At 40.7% G+C, this 22,173-nt stretch overlaps 4 protein-coding genes across 8 annotated transcripts; 2 read left to right on the forward strand and 2 right to left on the reverse strand.

The window, feature by feature from the left end:
* Nucleotides 1-123: 123 nt before the first annotated feature.
* Nucleotides 124-5,811, reverse strand: LOC105276846 (chromosome partition protein Smc). The gene is made up of 5 exons (XM_026968124.1): nucleotides 5,733-5,811; nucleotides 5,497-5,555; nucleotides 5,106-5,285; nucleotides 4,505-4,708; nucleotides 124-4,218 (listed from the first exon to the last, which is right to left on the reverse strand). The coding sequence occupies exons 1-5, from the start codon at nucleotides 5,809-5,811 to the stop codon at nucleotides 3,919-3,921; spliced, it is 822 nt and encodes a 273-aa protein (XP_026823925.1). The 3' UTR covers nucleotides 124-3,918.
* A 2,950-nt stretch (nucleotides 5,812-8,761) lies between these two features.
* Nucleotides 8,762-10,250, forward strand: LOC105276845 (tol-Pal system protein TolA). Its single transcript, XM_011334781.1, has 2 exons — nucleotides 8,762-9,282; nucleotides 9,446-10,250. Exons 1-2 carry the CDS (start codon nucleotides 9,018-9,020, stop codon nucleotides 10,087-10,089), a joined length of 909 nt encoding a protein of 302 aa, XP_011333083.1. The 5' UTR covers nucleotides 8,762-9,017; the 3' UTR covers nucleotides 10,090-10,250.
* Nucleotides 10,251-10,329: 79 nt separating this feature from the next.
* On the reverse strand, nucleotides 10,330-14,969 carry LOC113561671. 2 transcript variants are annotated; one of them, XR_003406363.1, is made up of 2 exons: nucleotides 14,754-14,969; nucleotides 10,330-10,858 (listed from the first exon to the last, which is right to left on the reverse strand). XR_003406363.1 is itself a non-coding variant. In XM_026968420.1 (2 exons), the coding sequence occupies exons 1-2, from the start codon at nucleotides 14,886-14,888 to the stop codon at nucleotides 12,667-12,669; spliced, it is 342 nt and encodes a 113-aa protein (XP_026824221.1). In that variant the 5' UTR covers nucleotides 14,889-14,969; the 3' UTR covers nucleotides 12,645-12,666. The 2 variants fall into 2 exon arrangements, 1 of the variants encoding a protein (XP_026824221.1); XM_026968420.1 differs by lacking the exon at nucleotides 10,330-10,858 and adding an exon at nucleotides 12,645-12,873.
* Nucleotides 14,970-14,982: 13 nt separating this feature from the next.
* On the forward strand, nucleotides 14,983-22,167 carry LOC105276848 (sodium- and chloride-dependent GABA transporter 1). 4 transcript variants are annotated; one of them, XM_020030892.2, is made up of 11 exons: nucleotides 14,983-15,629; nucleotides 15,893-16,172; nucleotides 17,383-17,665; nucleotides 17,908-18,208; nucleotides 18,309-18,498; nucleotides 18,641-18,908; nucleotides 19,087-19,461; nucleotides 19,593-19,895; nucleotides 19,980-20,147; nucleotides 20,224-20,382; nucleotides 20,550-22,167. In XM_020030892.2, the coding sequence occupies exons 3-10, from the start codon at nucleotides 17,510-17,512 to the stop codon at nucleotides 20,311-20,313; spliced, it is 1,851 nt and encodes a 616-aa protein (XP_019886451.1). In that variant the 5' UTR covers nucleotides 14,983-15,629; nucleotides 15,893-16,172; nucleotides 17,383-17,509; the 3' UTR covers nucleotides 20,314-20,382; nucleotides 20,550-22,167. The 4 variants fall into 4 exon arrangements, with proteins under 4 accessions (XP_019886451.1, XP_019886449.1, XP_019886452.1 ...); XM_020030890.2 differs by lacking the exon at nucleotides 15,893-16,172; XM_020030893.2 differs by lacking the exon at nucleotides 15,893-16,172 and having other exon boundaries at nucleotides 14,983-15,402.
* Nucleotides 22,168-22,173: the final 6 nt, after the last annotated feature.

Below are 22,173 nucleotides of genomic sequence, written 5' to 3' on the forward strand. Positions count from 1 at the left end.
AATGAAAATGGGATAAATGTAGGTTTCGAGTCAGCAATGTACAGAAACTATTTGATATCGATCATCGATTACGTCCGATAAGTCTCTTTCGAGTCAATAAAATACAAAAACGTTGACCACGTTGTGTTATTTCGTTTTATTATTATTCGTATTATTTTTCATACAAGAACATACGCATGTCTCCATCTTTCATTGAACGCTAGCACGACAAGTAAATCTATAAAAGCTATGCTAGATTCCTTACGATTTTCGACTGTAGGTAAGCCAACACGCTAGAGACTTGAAACAAGATTACGCGATAACGTTTTAACTTGATCGAGTCAATATAAAAATTGAAAATGTGTTTCGCAATATCTTTTCACAAATAAATGTTACGTTACGAAAGTACATTGACACTTTTTGCGACATAATCTTTGACTTCGATTTGATCTTATCTCGATATTTGCATTGGCCTCATCTATGTGAATTTTTATGACTGGCCGACTGTTTTTAGCTTCTTCGAGTAATTGTTTCTTCTCGTCGAATATTTTCCGCGCATCTTCGGCGTTTCAAAAAGTTGTATTCGCCATTTGCACCGTCTGCATCAATCTTCAGGTGAGATCGATGCGAAAGAAAGACTACATCGTTCAAGTTAATCGTACATGTGCTGCATTATCTGTTGCGCGAACGTTCTATTTGAACGCATTATCTGTTACGCGAGGCATTTTACCCGCTGTTGTGCTTGTCCGGTAATATTGACATCAGCTTGCACGCGCTGTAAGGAGCTCTCCTCTTGGACAACGCTCTCTGCCTCCTTCATCTCCCGTCGTACAGTTGGCCGATCACCGCTCATTTGCCAGCGAGAGTGACTGCAGCTGCTTTCGCTGCTTGTGTCTCTTTATCGCGGCCCCAGCTGATTTTTATCTCAATATACTACAATAAATATACAATAACAATTGCAAATGTCGTTATTATTATTACGTCAGAAATAATAAGGCGAACCGTGCGTATTCACGTGGTGATAAACCTAAGGAAAAAAGCACAGTCTTCTTCATTCTCTTCATAGACATAATTCAACGAAACTCAAACACTCGACAAAAGTTCGACTCTTCAATGTTAATGTTGATAATTCGAATTATTTCAATTTCGTAAAATATATACTCGTAATAGTTTACAGAAATAAATGGCAATCAAGATCTATTGCTAGCAGCTGTCACGGTTTTTAATGAGATTATTTCGTCTTAATTGCACATGGAGTTATTTTCCGGATTCCTGCTTAAACCACATTTAGCTCATGCAACCAGACCGCCTAAGGGATAAGCATCGCACTGACTTTCGATCATTAATTTCAGCGATTAAGAAGTGTTTAGATCTCGAGCGGTGATTTGGTTCTCTAGTTAACTATAAGGTGTCTCAAAGCCACGTTAGCCACGATATTACAATTTGACTGTTTAACAAAAATATTGACTATGAATATTTTACTAATAAATTTCAAGAGAGAGAGAGCGTTTCGTTGAATAAAATATTGTCAATTTTGACAATATAATGAATAACGCTTCAATCTTGAGAACTTGAGATAACGTTGTGTCAATATATAATGTCCTCTGCGCTTTACTAAAAGTGAATTTCACTTTTACCAAATCTCGCTTGAAAATTTGTCAATATTATTACAGTTATTACTATAACAGATTATGAGAGGTATTAATTATGGCAAGATGACGTTTTGGCAAAATGTTTGACAAATAAGAAGAAACACGTTTGTATAACCGGCAAAACAATCTGCGATATAATATAGTAGAAAAAAACAATGCAGGAGAAATTAGACACCAAGTATAATAGAGCGGCAGACTGATAGCACACCGGTAGTGATCGCGTCTGAGTTATGGGGGTGAAATGATTGTGATTAAACATGCATTATATTCGCATTCACGCTTGCGCCGCCGCGCCGCGCCGTCGCGAGGGAATCGTTGAATACCCTCGGGTGCGGTGAATGGCTTTGAATGGCAGCGAAGTGACTGGCTACAGAGACGGAACTAATTTTCCGGAATATCGTTTCCAAGTAATGTGTATATATCTGATATGTGCATATACCACGCCTTTACCGATCGACATATTTCGCAGAATTAGTTTCAATTTTGCACATCCATTTTTCTCATGTGCGTGTACATGGTGGTCTTGTTAACTGCTAATTAAGATATTGACTCTATCACGGCATCCGCTACGTGCGCGTGAGTGCGTACACGCGTGTTACTGAATTCTAAGATTCAACCAAATCTCATCACACATTTATCAAGATTGCATTTCCCAAGTCGAACATTGCGCGATTAAATACACTTTATTCCCTCACGACTCTTAATTGCCAGTCGTTACTATCGAATACTCGGTTGTTAATGGCCCGCCCATGATGATAAACCGTACATGCATTTGAAAATTATTTCACTTACTTCGTTCATTCATGAACGCGGCTCATGCAATGCGGCTTTGTACCTTGCAGAGTACAAAGAGTATTCGTGCATATGATATTATGAGCGATATCATGTGTAAGAATAATCAAGGATTTCGAGTGAAAGTGCTTCTCTGACGTGAGAGAGGTCACGACCCAAGAAAAATCAACCGTTCGTTCGACATCTAATCTAGAATTTTAGTGATTGAAACAATGTCGAACGAAGGTGACCAGAATGGTCGTTGTGGCCTGCACACAGACTGTATTACATTAATTTTTCAAGGTACGACTCGACTGAACGAGTATGCATACGTGTGTAAAACGATACGTATAATGTTGTTTAAACAAATCAGTCTTGAGATCAAGAAACTTACCTTGGAAATGATAATATTATGTCATGCACGTGCGTACGCGCGATTATACAGATTGAGAGTTGACAAGAAAAAAAAAGATAGTTACGTATAATCTTGATGAATGCGAAAACTTGATTTGGAAGCTATTATTACAAAATTGTAGCAATTTCTTCGACTGTTTTCGCGTAAATGAACATTGACCTAAAACCTAAACCCGAGCGAACGACAAACCTGTTTTACGTGTTGGTTGACGCTTGACTAGTCAACGCAATACGCGTACATACGTGATACAGAGGCTTGATATTCCAAAATCTATTTCAAGTACAGGGCAATTTCATGCATTACTGCTTGGAGCGTATGCCATTTTGTAATGTCACGGCGTACTTCCACGCACATCTCCTTTTCACAAATTCCAGTAATGATTAAGCAGTTTAAGCATAAGAGTATACGCTCTGTAAAACGATCGAAATAGACACCATCAATTTGACAGAATCAGTTATTTGAACGATACACATTCTGTCCTTTTTTTAAATTAAATAACCATCACAGATTTGATGCACAGCTCCGCGTCACGACGCATTAGCGACATTATACGGAAGTGATGCATCGTTCACGGTGTTCTAGAAAAGCAAGCCATAATCGAAGCGTGACGCCTGCCTTGATTCGTGAACCAAGCCGCTATTTCAATGTAAATGTCAGCACATAATGTAATGGTTATGTAATTGCATATCGAAAAGTACGACGTATGACGTGACGTATTTCAGTATGACAAGTATCAACGTATCAACATTCTTGATGATCAATTGAAATTTTTGATATTTTTGTCAAAAAATTTTCCCTTTTACGAGACGCTATTTCTCTCTATAAACTACATAAATATCAATGTGTTTTGCCAGTACGATTATCTGTGATTTTTTATTTGTTCATTCATTCAGTTGCCTATAAAAATATCAAGAACTGAGACTAACAATCACTTGGAAGCGCGCGCGCAAACAACTGTACCTCCCCCCAATTGCCGAATCTCTCATTTCGCTCATTTCGTCCATTTGTCATAGAGAACACGCACATTAAATCTGCATGTATAAAATGTTTATTAAGAAAAATCTTCTGATACCACTGATGAGGTAGCAACCTCAAGCAAGTCTACGCTGCACTTGGACGCGGCGCGTGCAATCTTCTGAGATTCGCCAATCTTCTTTTGTTCCTGGTGGCGTTCATCTTTGCCTCCTGTGCAGCTGCATTGGCTTTAGCTGCCGCGCGATTCGTGTTTACGAGATCCTGTCGGGCGCTTCGCAATTGATTCGACAGCTCATCCACTCGTCTTTTGGCCGCTTCCAACAACTCCTCTTTTTCTCGCAGCGATCTCTGTGCCCCATTCGCAGCCGCCTGCGCGTTTACCATGTTCGATTTCGCTATACGCACCGCATTCGTCAATGTCTTCAACTGTATATTTTCGAAAAGACGTCAGCCCTTCGAGTCTCGTGATGTTAACTCGAATTAGAGAATTACTAAAAAATGGATACTACAAAACAAACTATAAAAGAATTTATAAATATAGGAAAATATTTTGACGGAATTATAATAGGAACAATCTTGATTTCATTTCTATGTGAGACAGCATAGAGCTTCTCTCTGAGTGCTGAGTTCCTCTATTGACACTTACTTGACACTACGTGACAATACATTACGTAATCAGCCGGTATCGATTCCGTTCTATCCTCTGATATACCTGATTTTGAGATTGCCGCGCTGCCTGGATCGCGGTATTAACGTTAGCTTGAGCCTGTTGCAAGGAGGACGTTTCTTCCTGGACCACCGATCGTGCCTCCTTCACTTCCTCTCGCAGCTGCTCGACCATCGCTTCCTTACCCGATAAGGCCGCATTAGCAGCTTTAGCAGCTTGAACCGCCTTCTCCGCCAGTTGAGCCTTCACCTATTACGTACATATTTGCTAAATAAGATATGAATCTCAACACATGCACGAATATAACTAACGACATAAATTGCTCGCATGCCACCAATTCCACGATAATCTCATACGGCAAATTGCATCGGATAACGTCCGCGTGTCTAAGGAACAATTAAATCGGAAGATTAGGAAAAGCTGGATTCCCCTGAATACCGCTGTTAACGGACATTCTCGAGTTTAAGGAATATCGGACAAGTAAAACGTATTACGTAAAAGAGATATTTCCAATAGCCAGAGTAAAAAATGAGAGGTTTACTATTGTGTGATACTTTGATACTGATCATATAAAATATCTTTTTGTGTGTGCAAAGAGTGATGCACATGTATACTATTAATATAAACGATATCATTGAAGATATACTTGACGCGCTGCTTGCTGACCAGCGATATTTTGCGCTTCGGACGCGGCTTTTGCTTCCTGCGCTGCCTTTTGCGCAATGTTGCTTGCTTTTTCAACAATTTTTTCCTGTGCATTCGCCAAAGTAGCATGACAGTTGACATTTTCGGCACGACGCGTATCTCTTTGATTCTGTTTTTGTATCTATTAGTTGGTAATTTCTTAACGATGAGTTAAAATATCACGTACAATTATTAAACATGTTATTTCCCATTATATTTATTACGTTTGTTGTTGCAGAATTAATAATAAAGTGTAGAATATAATTAGTGATCATTAATAGTATCCCAAAAAGTAATTTGTAGCGCGTTTAAATTGAGTTTAATTTGAGTAAAACACGTGAATTAAAACTTACCGTGTTTATCGGAATTTTACGAATTCGTCCGCAATCGGATTCTGCGAGTGTCAGCAGAACTAGAAAACAACAATTTGGTTAGAACAGAAATATAGAATCATGAGATAAATAATCATATAACTTGCGCTCACTGATATAAAGAAAAACGTAAAAAGTGTTCATTCTGATGAATAGCTCCAGATAAACACGTTGTTTCCATTTACGAAAATCGTAACAAATCGTAATAAAAATCTCACTGAACGATTCGATTAGATGATAATAACGACGTTTGATTATAACGTGAAGTTGTACATTGTTCAAATATTGTTTATTCATTCTTTTAGAGAAATCGAGAGTTCATCAAAATAATGTCATTGATTGTCTCAAGTACAAAATGTATGAAAAGATGAAAAATATTAATCTCATGAACAAAAGGTAGAAAATAGCATGATTCGTACCTTTTTTCTAATTTTACGTAATTGACACTTGCTTTATTCCACAAGGATAATTCCATAGCGCAGGTAGAAATCCACGTTCAAACGAATCGACACAATTCTCTCTACGAATAGATCAGAATACAATATCTTGCAATCAAAAAAGTTGTAGGGAGTCCACAAGTCTCAATAAATTCATCTTGATGGAGTTTACAATAACACGTAAGAATTGTGAAATTTGACGGCTTTCGTAGATGTCGCGTATCATGTTTTACTGCTCAAATTTTATCAACACTTTAGATGAGGAGAAATGGAGTAGATCGAAAAAATAATCATTAAATTGCTAATAATAAATATGGTGAGTGATATTGTTATCGAGCATATAAAATAAATTCAGTCGTGGAGATTAAAAAGATCTCTTTCACGCGGATCACAGTGAAAGAGTGCTATCTATTAGGAAGAGAGAGAGAAGGAGGGAGAGGGAGAGAAAGGTAGACAGAGAGTGAAACATAATAGGCGGAAAAGAACATTGGCAGGGCGCTATTTTGAACGTCCGCAACCCCTTCCGTGACTGTGTGGATTAGCTGGACCAGACACGACTATAAGAGCTCCGATGAACGGGTAACTGGTATCAGTTCTCAGCTCCTTCTTCGAGCAAGGACAGCTCCTATCTCTAACCGCTTGAGTCCGCGACTGTCTAGTGAGTATAGATTTTTCAGTACTAATCGAGAAAGTTTGCGTTTATGACTCGTCTAGAAATAACATAAAATTTGTAAACAAAATTCAAAAACAGTGCACAAGTGATTCTATATTTGTAAAAGTTCTTTTACTGTTATTTAAGATAAAGATAAAGAAGGTAATATAAATGGATAATGTAAAACTTTAACAATAAAGTTGAAACAAAAGTGAATCAAATATTTCGAATGGTTAAGGAAAGCAATCAGTGACGATAGTAATTCTTCAAGAATATAGACATCCTCTTTTCTAGATAAGGAAATTTATAATATATTATAATGTTATTATTTTTTCTCTATGTATGATACTTTGTATGTTTGAAAATTGGACAATATTTTCGGTAGATTGTAACTAGAAAAAAGTGCTGCAAAGCCTATTAAATATAATACGCAAAATTTACATACGTAACGTATTAATAGAACTAATAAAATTAATAATTTATAAATATTGTGCACTAATACAATATTTATAGATTCATAATTTGTGGCAAATTTCATACATTATATTTGCGTTTCTTTTACGCTCAATTTTTACAATTACGAACAGTACATTTTAACGAGACTATTAATAATGTTGATAAATCTTTCAAGTAATTACTTTTTACGACTTTAAATGTTTAAATCTTATAGATTAAAATAAACAATATGGGATATTAAACATGGTCAATCTTTGACTATGGGAAACGATTAACAGCTCGGCGTGGACTCGTTCTTTAATTTATGTAAACATTTCTGTCATAATCAAGAGCTCTCTGTAACACAGAGGCGTAACTAGAACGTGGTAAAAGTGTCTTGCAATAAGGAGAAACATGCAGAAAATGAGAGCAAAGATGTGTACATGCATATGTATATATGTATATGCGCATAGAAGAATAATATAAGTGCATGAAATTCATATTGTAGACATACACAGACATTAGACGAATGCAATCTCTATAATATATATATACATATATATGTATATATATGATTGGCATAAATTTAGATTCTCGTCATGGCCGCGAGCAATTCAAATTACAATTCCATCATTGATTGCATCTCGTAGCATAGATTCTATGATACGGATTAACGTGCGCGCTTTTCAGAGCGAGACGAAACCGGGTTTTCGATTTTAAGTGATCGCGATCCACACTGTTGCGTCACTTGGAAAGGCAATGCATGCGTCACGCACATTTGATATGGCGCGCACCCGCGCGCGAGTATACGTGTACATACGTTAGAGGGTAAGAGAGGCTTAGTCGAAATTCGATTTTTATCATGACATGAGTGTACTCAATCTTGATTCATGCTCGATGCATAATCTTTAATTTGTGTACCGGCACAGTACATCGATCGCTTTTGTGGTCGCATCATGGTTTTTACGCGTCACTTTCTCCGAGCATTCGATCGATTCAACGCAGAGTAGTGGTACAAATGATTATTACATAATACTCAGTATCCCCCCGCATCATCGCCGCGACACAATGATTCCCTTTTTTTCACGCTTAGATCGATGCGGAGCAACCAATCGTGCTCATCGTGCAGTCATGCACGTCGTTGGTGGGGCTCGGTAGAAACTCTCATTTAGAAAGATGCCAGCGGAGAAAAAGAAACAATTACGAAACTGGATCAGCATAAATAATATCCGAAACAGATCGCTGCACTTTTGAGATTTCCAATCATCGTTGACGAGGTGTAGCACTTTTGTTTTCCAATGAAAAAGAACTATTCTCAGTTATTGAAGCGGCAATCAATTCTAATCGAACAAGAATGCGAGTGGTTCAGTGCCCATGTAAAGTTCGTGCAGAATGCACTTTGCATTTGCATTGACGTAGATGCGAACGCTCGACTGGTTTCTAAAATCAGATCGGTGGCTTTACCAGCAGCTGCTTACACGGTGCTGTTAATGTTTTATGTAATATATTATAGTTCGTGACACTCTCGCGTTCGCGATCGCGATCGATCGACAGAGAAAAAATTCGCCCCCGCGTAATGAGACGAAACAATGAGATACGGAGTCGCAAGTTTTTTCGAGAGGAAAAAATGTAATTGTGTGTACACCGTACACGCCCGCCATATCCGCTTCTTTACGAAAATAGATTAAAGTGCCGAGTCCTACTTTTACTGTTAGCATGCAAAGCAACAAAGATAATTCACTTGCTTGACCGGAACGGCATAAGAATAACACGAGCATCAAGCAATCTTTACACGTAGCGGAATGCACAAGCGGAATCCGCTTGCTTGCGCAGGGAAAGCACAATTCGATGCAATTGTGATTAATATAAATATAATGATAATGATTAATCCGATTGAACCATGTTGAAAAACGCTCTTTTCTGTTTGTACAGGTATCCTTCAGTCGAGACAAGTCGAATAAGATCCAACACGCAGCAACATGAAGAGGATCCTGTTGATATTGGTGGCTTGGGTAGCTGTCGCGCATTGCGGCAAAGCTAAAAAACAGATTCACGATCAACCGTTGATCGATGGTTACGAGTTCGAGTACGCCGGCGCACCCGAATTGGGCTTGATCGAGTCAAATTCCCATTATGTCGAAGCTGCGCCTGTCGTGGCGGTCGCCGCCAGCGCTCATCGTCCAAGCCACCTTCTTGCTCGGCCTGGTTACAGCGTGGGTGGTCCTTTGGCCAGTATCGCTAAAGGTCAGACACGTTTCTCTGTGCGTAAAAGCACACCTCGAGCCCGTTACCTACGCGGTAACGATCACGATCATTACGAATTACGGCAAAATTGCCTACACTCGTGTACAAAAGGAAGGGGTGGTGCGTGCATACGAGATGTACGTTTGATGCTTTTTCGTTTCAGGAGCCGCTGATCAAGCACACACACAGTTGAACCAACAACCGTCGGCCGCTGGACAGGCAGCGTACGTAGCCAAGAACACTCTGGCTCAAGCGGCGGCACAATCCGCGGCGACTGCCGCTGCAGCTTTGGCCGGCAAGCAGATCATCGTGATGGGTCTGGAACAGCAAGCGAGGGACGCGCACGTCGCGGTGGACAGCGAGAAGCAACAACTGCAACAGGCTCAACGTGCGGCCGCGGCTGCGAAAAATGCGGCGCAGCAGGCTATGCACCAAGTACAGGTGATCACGACGGCGTTGAACGCGGCGCAGGCTACCGCCGAACACGCCACACAAGCGGCGGCCGAGGCCGCGGCCGAGTTAGCCGCGCAAACGACCATGGTGGGCCAAGCTAAGGCTCGCGCCGAAGCGATCGCCGAACAGCTCGCAGCGGCACGCCTGGACTTTGAGACGACGCAGGCGGCAGCGCATAAAGCCGCCCATGCCGCCCAAGCGGCACAGAGCAACGCTGCGGCCGCGGCCACGCATGCGGCGCACACCGCAGCCGCGACTGCGGTAGCGAATCACCCTGTTTCTTTGCATGCTGTCGAGTCATTCGGCTTGCCGAATGCCCTGCCCATCGACGCCTACGACAAGCTTTATCTTTAACAGTCCTTCTTCACACTCTCTCATATACTTCTCTTCTATTCGCGTTCGAACGATCTTTGTGCAACGATAGCTCGAGCTTATCCTTTTCTCTATCTCGTGAGGCTCAGCAATCGTTGCACTCACGCGTGCCAGATTGCACAATAAAATATTGTTGCCATCCACCCTGTGTATATCTTGTATATTCTTTGTCATTTCTCTCGATTCTCTCGATGAAAGCCTGTCTGCTGCCTTCCATTTCCCTTTTTCCCTTTCGCGTGTATACACTTGAACGAAATTTTAGATATGACATTTGATAGTGGATCTCGGATTATTTAGCTTTTAACGTATTACATGATAATAGAAATTAAATCTCTCCGAAATTTAAACAACATCTCAATTTGCAATTGCATGCAATTAGCTAAATGCTAATTCTTAACAATAAAAATAGGACAACTGTTGTAAACACGATCATGAAAACAATTACATTACAATATGACCAAAGTAAATTATAACACGATAAATACATTGTGATGTCCGAATTTGCAAGAAATTCGAATAATATCTACTTGGATGGATCAAGTAGAAATGTTCCTTCTTAGAATCAAGAGAGAAAGAATACGACTATTTTACCTTGGCTCGATGACGAGATGTATATCATCTTTGACCGTGAGTACGGCGCATCCTGCCTCGTACACGAATGGCGTTGGAGTTCGGGGATGAACTTTGAATTTGAATTTCGAAATAAGATTCAAAATCGCAATCTTTGTCTGCATATAAGCAAATCTTGAACCTGAAAATGATTAGATAGATATATTCGAATAAATTTGACAATGTCAAAAGCAATTTGATTAAAGTAAAGTCAGGTAAATTTGGCTTGAAAAATGTATACATTCCAAATACACGGTGATTCTTATGTTTTACATAGGCATCGTGGAAGAGTTGGCCTAGTGAGAGAAAGACGCAACATATAGCACGTAATATAATAATGCAAATAAATGTATTATTAACAATGCACGAAGATACTTGCCCACTGACGTCTTGCTCATCACGAGAGCTGTTACGTTACCGATTGGCACAACGGGCTCTACATAAAATACACCTCTCTTACGCCAAAAGTTGAACAACACGTATTTGTAATAGATATAGGCAGCACTTAGAAACAAGGATGAGAATCTCGCTCAACTGTACGAGCAACATCGCGAATTGCCAAATCCTTCGGAAAAAACAACTTTTTATCTTTTTGACTATTTGTGTGTAGATATAATTTTTGTGGATACTCTACAAATCTACAAATAATAATAATAAACAACGCAATAAGCCTTTTCCTTACATTTCCTTTACAATTCTTTTGCTTTCGTGATTTTCGTTATTTGATCTTACGTTAACTCGATTGAGTCGATATCCTCGCAAATCGGCGAATTATGTTTGTTATAAATAATATTGTTGTGCGTGTCGCAAGCAAAGCACCCCGCTATGTAAAGGACATGTGTCGGAAATCCATCAGCATCTTCAAGTACATTAAAGCATTGTGCAATCTCTTTTATGTTTTGCTTCTCATTGCTACAGTCTTCACCACAGAAATATACGAGTGTACAGGGTGTCTGACATAAGGCGAAAAACCTCTCGCCCACAGGTAGATCTCGTCAAACTGAAGTAAAAAGTCCTGTACCATTTTGCAAACAACTACGTAAAATTTCGAGTAATTAAGTAAAGAAAGTTCGCTAATTCAGCGGACGCGAAGGAAGAATGAATGAATGACGTAAAAAACGGCTAGCCGCGTTCAACGCGATAGCAGCGAGTATCGGATTACAGCGGCAAGCGAGACGACGCGTGGACAACACTTTCTCGGCAACACGAGCACATGAATGAAACGCTGAGAAATTATTGTCCACGCGTCATCTCGCCTGCCGCTGTAATCTGATACTCGCTATCGCGTCGCGTCGCGCGCGTGGTTAGTCGTTTTTTTACGTCATTCATGCCTATTTCCCTCGCTGCCGATCGCGTCCGCTGAATTAGCGAACTTTCTTTACTTAATTACTCGAAATTTTACGTGGTTGTTTGCAAAATGGTACAGGACTTTTTAATTCAGTTTGACGAGATCTACCTGTGGGCGAGAGGTTTTTCGCCTTATGTCAGACACCCTGTATACGCTCATACATGAATAATTTCTGTTTAAAGCGCGACGCATCTAATAATAACAATCACACTAATAAACCTCACAAAGGTGAATCAAATACGCAACCGAAGTACATAAAAATTCCCAACTTGTACGCAACAAACAGTTTTACATGTTTGGCGCGCAATATATTAAACTATCATCATTCAGTATAAGGGAAAATTGTTTGTCCAATTAAAGAGGCGATTCTCTTTATCTCTCTCACTATCACGTATATAAGCGCTGCCAAGGCTCGATCTCCTTCGATGTTCAAATAATCGAAATTCAGCTTCACTATCAATGTTTTTCCGTTTGTTTTTTTCACAGGTAGAAGGTACTTGTTAAAAAATGTCTTGTAACAATTAGATGTAATTTAAACGAATTACAATGAACAGGGACACATTAGGAAACAAATTGTTGAAACAGATCGCAGCAAATTTGCTTTAATTCTCTCTTAATGTTTTTTTTCCAAAGATTTGTTCCTTTTTTTCTTGATTTCTTGGAGAAGCCTCGAATTGCCCAAGTCTCGAATCGCCTTCATCGTCCTCCATACCTATGAAAATTCTGAGCAGCAAGATGGTAAGCGGCGTAGTTCCCGCGCCACTTCCCGCACATCCTCTTGTCATTTGGGATGCTCCCCTCTGCGATGCCTAATGTCATCAAGCAATCACGTCGCGCGACATACAAAACATATTGTTATTTTTCAAATATCGCGATTCAAGACACGCACTTGAAAATAAAATGACATAAAATACTTGAAAATAAAACGATATAAAATGACACACACACACACACACAAAAGTATCGATGTTAATATATTATATATTCAGAAATTAAGAAATATTTTTCATTCAAAACATTTTTCATTTTTTCACGTTTTACTCACTAATATATAATATATATATATATATATATATATATATATATATATACATTTTGCATTCATACATATATATAAGATTTTATAATTGCTTTTTCATTTTGATATTTTATTTTTTAAACTTTCAACTTTCTAATTGCACATTTCCTTTAAAATTTCGCTTACTTGGACTTGCATTTTATGAATTTTGGGGTGCAAATGTTTCTTTGACCAACAATTTTATAATTAATAAATGCTATGAAAATTCAAATTTTTGATAGAGCACTTTTTGCAACGTTGCAAAACTCGATAATTGCAGAAGCGAGTTGAAATAAAGGCGAGGCGAGATCGACAAATAAGATTGTTGGAAACACGTATATACGTATTTAGAAATCGATTTGACAAAAGTTTACCAAGAGAGCTGACGCGAGCGCTCGCAGCGCAAATTTTACAGCTCTGCGTTATCAAACACGGCTCGCCTCATGACCTATACAACAGACTGTACTCAGAACGGATGCGGGGACGGATCGGTGTCACGTGAACCCTCCGGATATACCAGCTTCCTAGTCTTGCTCACCTACTTTATCGCCATTTCGTTTCATCGGAAACGTTCAGAAATCGGCCATGACGGGAAAATATCGTCGAAACGTCCGCTTTTGTATATTTATTAATTGATCGATATTTTTATACTTGTTACTCAATCTTGTTGACTCGCTCCACTACCAATCTTTATCACCGAGCTTTATATAGGTCAAATAGGCGCTTATTGAAATTTTCTTCATGCACATATAGATTCAAGTGATTGACAAATCATTTATTATGGAAAACATATATCAGTTATCTGATTGAAGGGGAAAAACGTTCTCTTTCTTTTTTAACATTTCTTTATCGCTTTTGCTTTTACAAGAAAAAACTTATTGCTATATACGATTAGATGATAAGAATAATTTTACTCTGACTTCGCATCAAGTCCATTTTCACAATTCCGCATTCAAGTTTCGTGCAACTTGTCAAAAATTGTTCATTAAGATCCCTCAAATGATTAAAAGATTTCATACTATAGTGACATAGGATCAATTACTGATTTTATTTTATTATTATCACCTTTCGTGAAATTACTGCCGATCCACGCATAAATGGCGCGCGCGCATGTGTTTGCGTGTGTGTGTGTGTCAATTTGACGAGAGATTGTCAGTAATGTTAATAGACGCTAATGGAAAAAATTTGCGCCGTAATCGTGTAATAAATTTCGCTCCCGTATGAGTTCTTGATGATAAATAATTAAACAAGACTTGATCAGATAAGACTTGATCCAGAAGCTTTGATCCTTCGGAACTTTAATGTAATTTCGCTATATTTAGACGCTCTGATAAAGAGATGTTATGTAAGATCAGACTACTGAATACATGTCCGTTTGGGACCAATCCTCAAACTGAATCGTATATCCTTCCGGTACAATTAAAGTTGGCAAAGAAGAGAGAGAGAGAAGATTCGTACGAGATGACAGTGGGTTGATATCCGAGGTGTGAATCGCAAAGTGTGTAAGGCCTTGCTGGGGCAGAAAGAGACGAGTGAGAAAAAAAATGCAGCTGCAAATTTGCGGATGAGAGAGCGAGAGTGAGAGCGAAAAATCAGGAGGGAGATACAGATGTCAGCTTGATGATGATATACCGTTGCGATCTTGGTGTGACCCCCTTTCTTCTCCTCCGTCACTTTCTGCCTCCCCTCTTCTCCTGCTCCTCCTCTTCCTCCTCCTCTTCCTCGTCCTCCTGTTGGTCCTCCTCTCGCTTGCTCTGTCCCTCTCATTCTTTTTCGCTCATTAGTAACGTACGTACCAGCAGATAACGTTCCAGGCAGAGATAGCCCGTCGACGGGGTACGGCGGAGGGTGTGTAAGGGCGCGCGGTGGCGCAGATCACAAGCGGGGGAAAAGGAAAAAGGGGGAACCCTCGATTTTCTTCCTGTACGACAATCACAGTCGCTGTCAGTTGACGATTACACAGTATCCCGCGGGCAATACACGCGCTCGCTACGCAAAGAGAAACTCTCTTCTCGCTCTTTCTGACTGTAGGACGTGCGTCGTGTTCCTTAGTCGACGTGACGTTTCGCGACGACCAACACTCGTGGCAGTCTCAATCACGCGAACAACCTCGACGATCGGTGGTACCACCGAGAGTGTAGAGTTGTGGGATTTCGCGGGAAAGGTTGCTTAGCCGAGGCCTAGTCGATCACACCGGAGAGGATCTCATTTCGTTGTCGGATCATCATAATCTTCGAGGACGATCGATCGTCGAAAATCGCGTAAAACCAGGAACGCGACGGTACGTATCGCTACGCCGACGGCAAGCGCGAAACTACGCGTCTCTCGCGTGATCACCGAGAGTGCTCGAGAAGTGCAGTGTGCGAGAAGCAAATCGGTCTCGTTCCCCGCTTGACGCGTGCTGACGCCAAGCCGTCTCGCATATTGGTCTCGCATTTGCTTCGTGGCTACCTTGAAAATCCCGGAGAGACTTCTTCCACATGAGGCTCCATCGTCGGATCTAATAAGGTTCGTCAATTACTCGGAGGTTCATGTATGTGTCGCGCGAATCAAACCTCATAGTTTGTTAATTACAAATTCAATGTAATATCATGAAAATAGAGGATGAGAAAATATAACTAGTAATAAAACTGAAAAATAATCGCGTAAATAACGCGTAAAAGCGGGCGAATCGATCTAACGGAATTGACACGCGTATCGATGCATCAACGAACGCATGACGTGAATGCACGTGAACGCGTATTGTCCAGAGTTATCATTTGCCTTCGTAGCGATCCTGGTTTATTCCTCGAAGATTCAATCTCGTGGTGTGATCTGAGGTACTTATCAAATATACAAGGCACGCGTCTCGCCAATGTACTTTGGCACATCCGATACCGTCCAATGTCACGTGATGCGAGTCATATTTGGCTACGGTTTGCCGTGACAAGTGCTTGCCGAATGTCGTGAAAAAAACTCAACGTGAAAATGCTGGAAAAACACTTTGCGGCCATTCATTCCACGCAAGTCTCGTCTTGGAAAATCAGAGAGGACCGCATTGAGAAATTCGGGGTATTCTCATTTTTTGCCGAACGAGCGAGTTTCACGGCGAGAACGACCAGGCGAAAATCTCTCGTCGTGTGTCGATCGCGGAACGACACATCCTCAGCTAATTAGAATATAGCTGTTTTTTATGAGCGTGGAAGAGGAAGAGGGAGCCGAGATGGATGGCGGTGGTGGGAAGGGAGGAGCAAGGAAACACGCACCATCGCGATATTTATTATACGGCCCCCTGCCGGACATTCGTATTTAACGGGTCGCACCAATGGCCACCATCCACCCTCCTCCTTCTGCCTGCCTCGGAGGATACCTTGCGGCTCTTCTTCCTTGAGATCCCCCGCAAATCCTCATTGATCTCACCAAGTCTTTGACTCGACACGCGTTTCATTGACCGAGATTAAACCAAAGATCAATTTGCGGATTGTGACCTGCAGCACCCCATAAACATTTATAGTTGGTTGTTATTTCATAAACACCATTCGATAATCTCAGGAATCGTATGCAAACAATAATTTTTAACACGGACTTTATACCACGAGCACATCGATGGCACATTTTTTTCGGATCATCTAGATATAATTGATTCGTCGTCACGATTGTTACATGTGGATATCCCTGATAGCTTTATTTTCAGAATTTTTCAGTTTTATTTGTACGTTTAAATGATTGAAATTATTCACTGGTAATATCTGCTCGAAATCGTAAATTTGGCTTTGGTATCTCGACGCGCGAATTACGATCAAGGTTTCTCAATATTCGACGATTCTCGAGACACAGTGCGGGCACAGGATGATTATCCGATAGAAGAACGCGGTATACTCTTTGTCGGATTGCTCTCTCGGTAGTTCGCTCTAATGCTCACCATGATCAGTCGAAAGTTCTCTCTGTACTAGATGCATTCACCCAAACGTCTAATCGTTTTCCGCAAATTTTCTGTCCTACATCCTACAAGAAACGAAAGGAGCACCAATGTAGTCGACAAGAAACGAAAACTCGGTCGGAAACGAGTTTCGAAACGGGTGAAGAAGAGAGCGATCGTTGTCAAAATTCAAAACTAAAAATTCAAAGTACTTAACTCATGTTAGATTAGATATTTCATGCTCCATTGTAATTGCGTGAGGATTATTTAATTAATTTAAGACGTAATTTTAATTTCGGCAATCCTTATTGAAATTATGCCTTATTGCTCGCGCATGCAATTTGTGCAAACTTTTACTTGCAGGTACCGTGTTATGTCTCTCGATCGTTTTTACATTTGAGACAATACCGATCGACAATATCAGCGGAGTGCACGCACAAGTGAAAAATAGCCAGATCGTCGAGTGGGCCATCCACGAAAGCCCACAAACATGACAGAGGCAACGCGGGATCCAGAGGTGGCAGATTCGGAAAACGTCGATAATGGTAGAACAGCATTGAATCTGACTTGCTCGACGACCAACAAGGGTAAACCTCTTCCGGATCGCGGAACATGGAGCACCAAACTGGATTTTATTCTGAGTGTGGTAATGTTACATCGTCCATCAGACATACTATAATATAATATGCCATTACGTTGGATTATCGTATCGTATCGTTGTCGAGTAACTACATTATGTGCGATAATACATTGATAGCATCGAGTATAGCTGTTAATCCAACCTACGAATGCGTGCAGAGAAGTAACAATCGCATCATATAATGAATAAATCGAATAAATAAATTTAAATTGAGAAATCTGACTGCGCATTTGGCTTTTTTCTTCAAGGTCGGCTTGGCGATTGGTCTCGGTAACGTATGGCGATTTCCGTATCTTTGCTACAAAAACGGCGGCGGCGCCTTCCTAATCCCCTATTTCTTGACGCTGTTTCTCGCCGGTATACCCATGTTCTTTATGGAGCTCGCCCTCGGACAAATGCTCACAGTCGGCGGCCTCGGAGTCTTCAAGATAGCGCCGCTCTTCAAAGGGATCGGTTACGCCGCCGCTGTCATGTCCTGCTGGATGAACGTCTACTACATCGTTATCTTGGCTTGGGCCATCTTTTACTTTTTCATGTCGATGCGCAGCGGTAAGCAGAAATTTAATTTATTTCTATTGCAAGGAGAGTCCTCCTAACGACAACGATGACAGAGTCAGCAATGAAGAACTCTGAATCATCGTGTTCGTAGAGTTGCCTTGGGGAAGCTGCAACAACTACTGGAACACTAAAAGCTGCGTGAATCCTTACGACAGAAGCTCTCTGCTCTGCTGGAACGAGATCAGCAACCCGAGGAATGGCAGTGTCGTCAAGATGTGCATGGTCAATCGCATTAACGTGACGGTGACGGACCTGACGGATCCCGTCAAGGAGTTCTGGGAGTCAGTATAAATCGAATTTTTCATTTTCTTTCGAGTACGTGACGCACGTAATTTGCGCCTTTCTATAGATCGGTAAACTCTTGTATCACAGACGCACACATCTACATAATTCTTTCGAGTTGGTTAACATTTTTGATTTTAGACGTCGCGCGCTGCAGATCAGCGAAGGCATCGAGCAAGTAGGCAACATTCGATGGGAATTGGCGGCTACGTTGCTACTAGTATGGATACTCTGTTACTTTTGCATCTGGAAAGGTGTCAAGTGGACTGGCAAAGTCGTCTACTTTACCGCCCTTTTTCCATACGTGTTACTCACTATTTTGCTGATTCGCGGCATCACGCTGCCCGGCGCTATGGAGGGTATCCGATTTTACATCAGTCCAAACTTGTCCAAGCTCCGGGAATCCGAGGTGAGTTCTCTTTCTCTCTCTCTGAAAGTATAACATTTTGAAAATGTATTATTCCAAAGAGAGAATAAAAACATTATCAGATGCTTAGGAATAAAATAAGAATGCAGAATGTAAAAACACTCGTGAAAATGTTTCTCGTTAATGTAACAATGCATTGAGATCAGTGCCCAACTTGCAGGTGTGGATCGACGCAGTGACGCAAATTTTCTTCTCGTATGGCCTGGGTCTCGGCACGTTGGTGGCGCTCGGTAGTTACAACAAATTCACCAACAACGTCTACAAGGACGCGTTGATCGTCTGTTCGGTGAATTCATCTACCAGCATGTTTGCGGGCTTCGTGATATTTTCGGTGGTGGGCTTTATGGCGCACGAGCAACAGAAACCGGTGGCCGAAGTGGCTGCTTCCGGGCCGGGCTTGGCTTTCCTCGCTTATCCGTCAGCGGTTCTCCAATTGCCGGGCGCGCCACTTTGGTCCTGTTTGTTCTTTTTCATGTTACTGCTCATTGGATTGGACTCTCAGTTCTGCACGATGGAGGGCTTCATCACGGCCATGGTATTTCCATTAAGGAGAATGCGGGACAATCGTACTTTAGTTTAATCAATTTTATATTATATACATGTACCATTTAATTAACTTCTCCTCTGTGACAATGATCCGTTTTTAATTCCTGGATACTCGCTTAGGTGGACGAGTGGCCTCAGCTGTTACGTCGTCGCAAGGAACTCTTTATCGCCATCGTGTGCGCTCTGTCCTATCTCATCGGATTATCGTGCATTTCCCAGGGTGGCATGTACGTCTTCCAAATTCTCGACTCTTACGCCGTCTCCGGCTTCTGCCTTCTCTTCCTCATATTTTTCGAGTGTATATCGATTAGCTGGGCGTTTGGCGTGAACCGATTCTACGACGCTCTGCGAGACATGATTGGATACTATCCCTTCATGTGGTGGAAATTCTGTTGGACAGTGACTACGCCCATGATTTGCGTTGTAAATATATTTCTCATTTACCGTTATTGCGTATCATTTGCCACTTAAAAAAGTAGAAGTTATAGAAGCGTTTGATGAAACCAGGGTGTGTTCGTCTTCAATCTGGTGCAATGGACGCCCATAAAGTATCTGGATTACGAGTATCCGTGGTGGTCGCACGCCTTGGGCTGGTTCACGGCGCTATCGTCCATGCTTTGCATACCCGGATACATGGTCTACGCTTGGATGACTACGCCAGGCGACAATAGGACGGTGAGTTTGATCATAAAAATGGGCAATGAGAATGGGCAATCGAGAGACTGACGGCATATTCTTTACTCGTTTGCAGAAATATAAGTTGCTGATCCAAATAGAGGATGACGTTGCCACTCTGCGAACGAAGATGGGTCAACCACCGGTCGAGCTAACGCCCCTGTAATTTCCTCTTCGGTCGACAGCAAGCTCATCTAGTTCGCTATGATCTAATCATCCGCTATCATCTTGTAAAGTAGGTGAAGATGTTGCAAAATAGGAATTCATCTTATAATCGTTCATTTTCAACATATCGAGAAACGACTCTAAAGATTGTTGTTTTTTCTTCGAAGTAAAGAAGATTAGAAAAATTACATAGGCTGTGTTTGTTCTCAAGGTGCTTAATCCGCTCGCTGTTTGCAGGAGGCACCACGATAACACCATGGCCAATAAGTAATACGCGCAAAGGTTGTCAAAAGGTCCCTCGTTCTTCAGACAAGATCGATTCGCGCGACTTTGGCGCGAAACGCGGAGAGCCAGCAATGAAACGTCTATGATGAGAAACGACTATGCTCGACACTGCCTTCGGCCTCTATATCCTCTCGATGAAAAGCTTCGCTGGCTTTGTACATAAGTTATTCATGCGTTATCGTAGCGATTGTCGCGTAAACCCTGTGTGACAGGTGCCGTAGAAGTTTGCGAACTCCCGACTTGCGTTTGGGTTTATTGCGGGATCATACGAGTTCTATGCGGATCCGCTTGCATCGTCATTTTCATTGGTATTAGCACTATGCGGTTCAATTTCTTTGCCTGTTTTTGATTTTGCATCATACATTTCTCTTTAAAGACAACTGAAAACGTGAAAATACCAATATATGTGTATTAGTCTTGTTTGATTTCTTTGCAGAAAAGTTGCCAAATGTTTTGTCTCGGATTATGCTGCTATTTAAGAAAAAGAGAATGTAAAATGCAGCTATTGACATTAATGCAACTCGTTCTTAGCTCTCACATACGTAGCAATGTCCAATAATCATCCATCATACTTGTATTTCTATGTATGTACTAATGTACTTTTTTCGAAGATGTTACATATCAGTGTTGGATAAGCAAAGCGTTTCTTCCGCAAGGTGTAATTTTATCATCACGAATTGTTGTAAATGGCAAGTGTAACCCGCGACCTTTTCGTAGATGAAAGAATTTTCCATCGCTCGTGAGACAGTTCGTGTCGACGATGTGCCGGATGTGTCCGAGTCGCCGCCGTCTGGCCGTTCTCGATAGGCGGACGATGCGATTCCGAGATTTCCCATATATGCATATTTATGCATATTTATGCTGCCATAAATATTATAAATAGGCGTGTTTTATTGTTATGTCACATCGCGTTCTCTCTCTCTCTCTCTCTCTCTCTCTCTCTCTTTTATTTAATAAATGTTAGTGCGTTACCTAATTTATTTCGTGTACCTGTCGTTACATCTGCAGCGTGGGCAGAGCAACAATAGTAATGATAGAATAGTCAAAACGCAATGAAGCGTTCACGGACTATGTCGCGACATCACGATGAAAATTTATAGCAGAATTTTGCCAACTTATACTTGGAGGTGACGTCTAAGTGAAACGAAAGATATAATTTCGATATTATCATTGTCATCGTACACAGATATCACGACCACGTGTAATGACTAATGAGTGTCAATTATATTTATGAGATTATATATACTTTCCATTTCACTGAATCAAAATTTCATTGAAACAATTTTATGTGCATAAGCACGGTTATTCATATATAGAAAATACAAATTTGTAACTTACAAATATATAAATTCAATTATATGTGCACTGAATTTTGGTCGTTGAGTAACGTGTACGTTCGACTCGATTAGAGCGCGACATTTAGATCCGATAAGTATCTCGATATATTATAAGTATCGATATAATATCGATATTATTTATTATTAGCAAATTAACAATACAAACCCCAATTTATTGTATTTTATTTTCTTTTACTGTTAGTACAATTAATAAATTTCAAGTGTATTAATAACAATCA

The sequence above is a fragment of the Ooceraea biroi genome, chromosome 3, assembly GCF_003672135.1.
Source record: "Ooceraea biroi isolate clonal line C1 chromosome 3, Obir_v5.4, whole genome shotgun sequence".
In the NCBI taxonomy this organism is placed as follows: domain Eukaryota; kingdom Metazoa; phylum Arthropoda; class Insecta; order Hymenoptera; family Formicidae; genus Ooceraea; species Ooceraea biroi.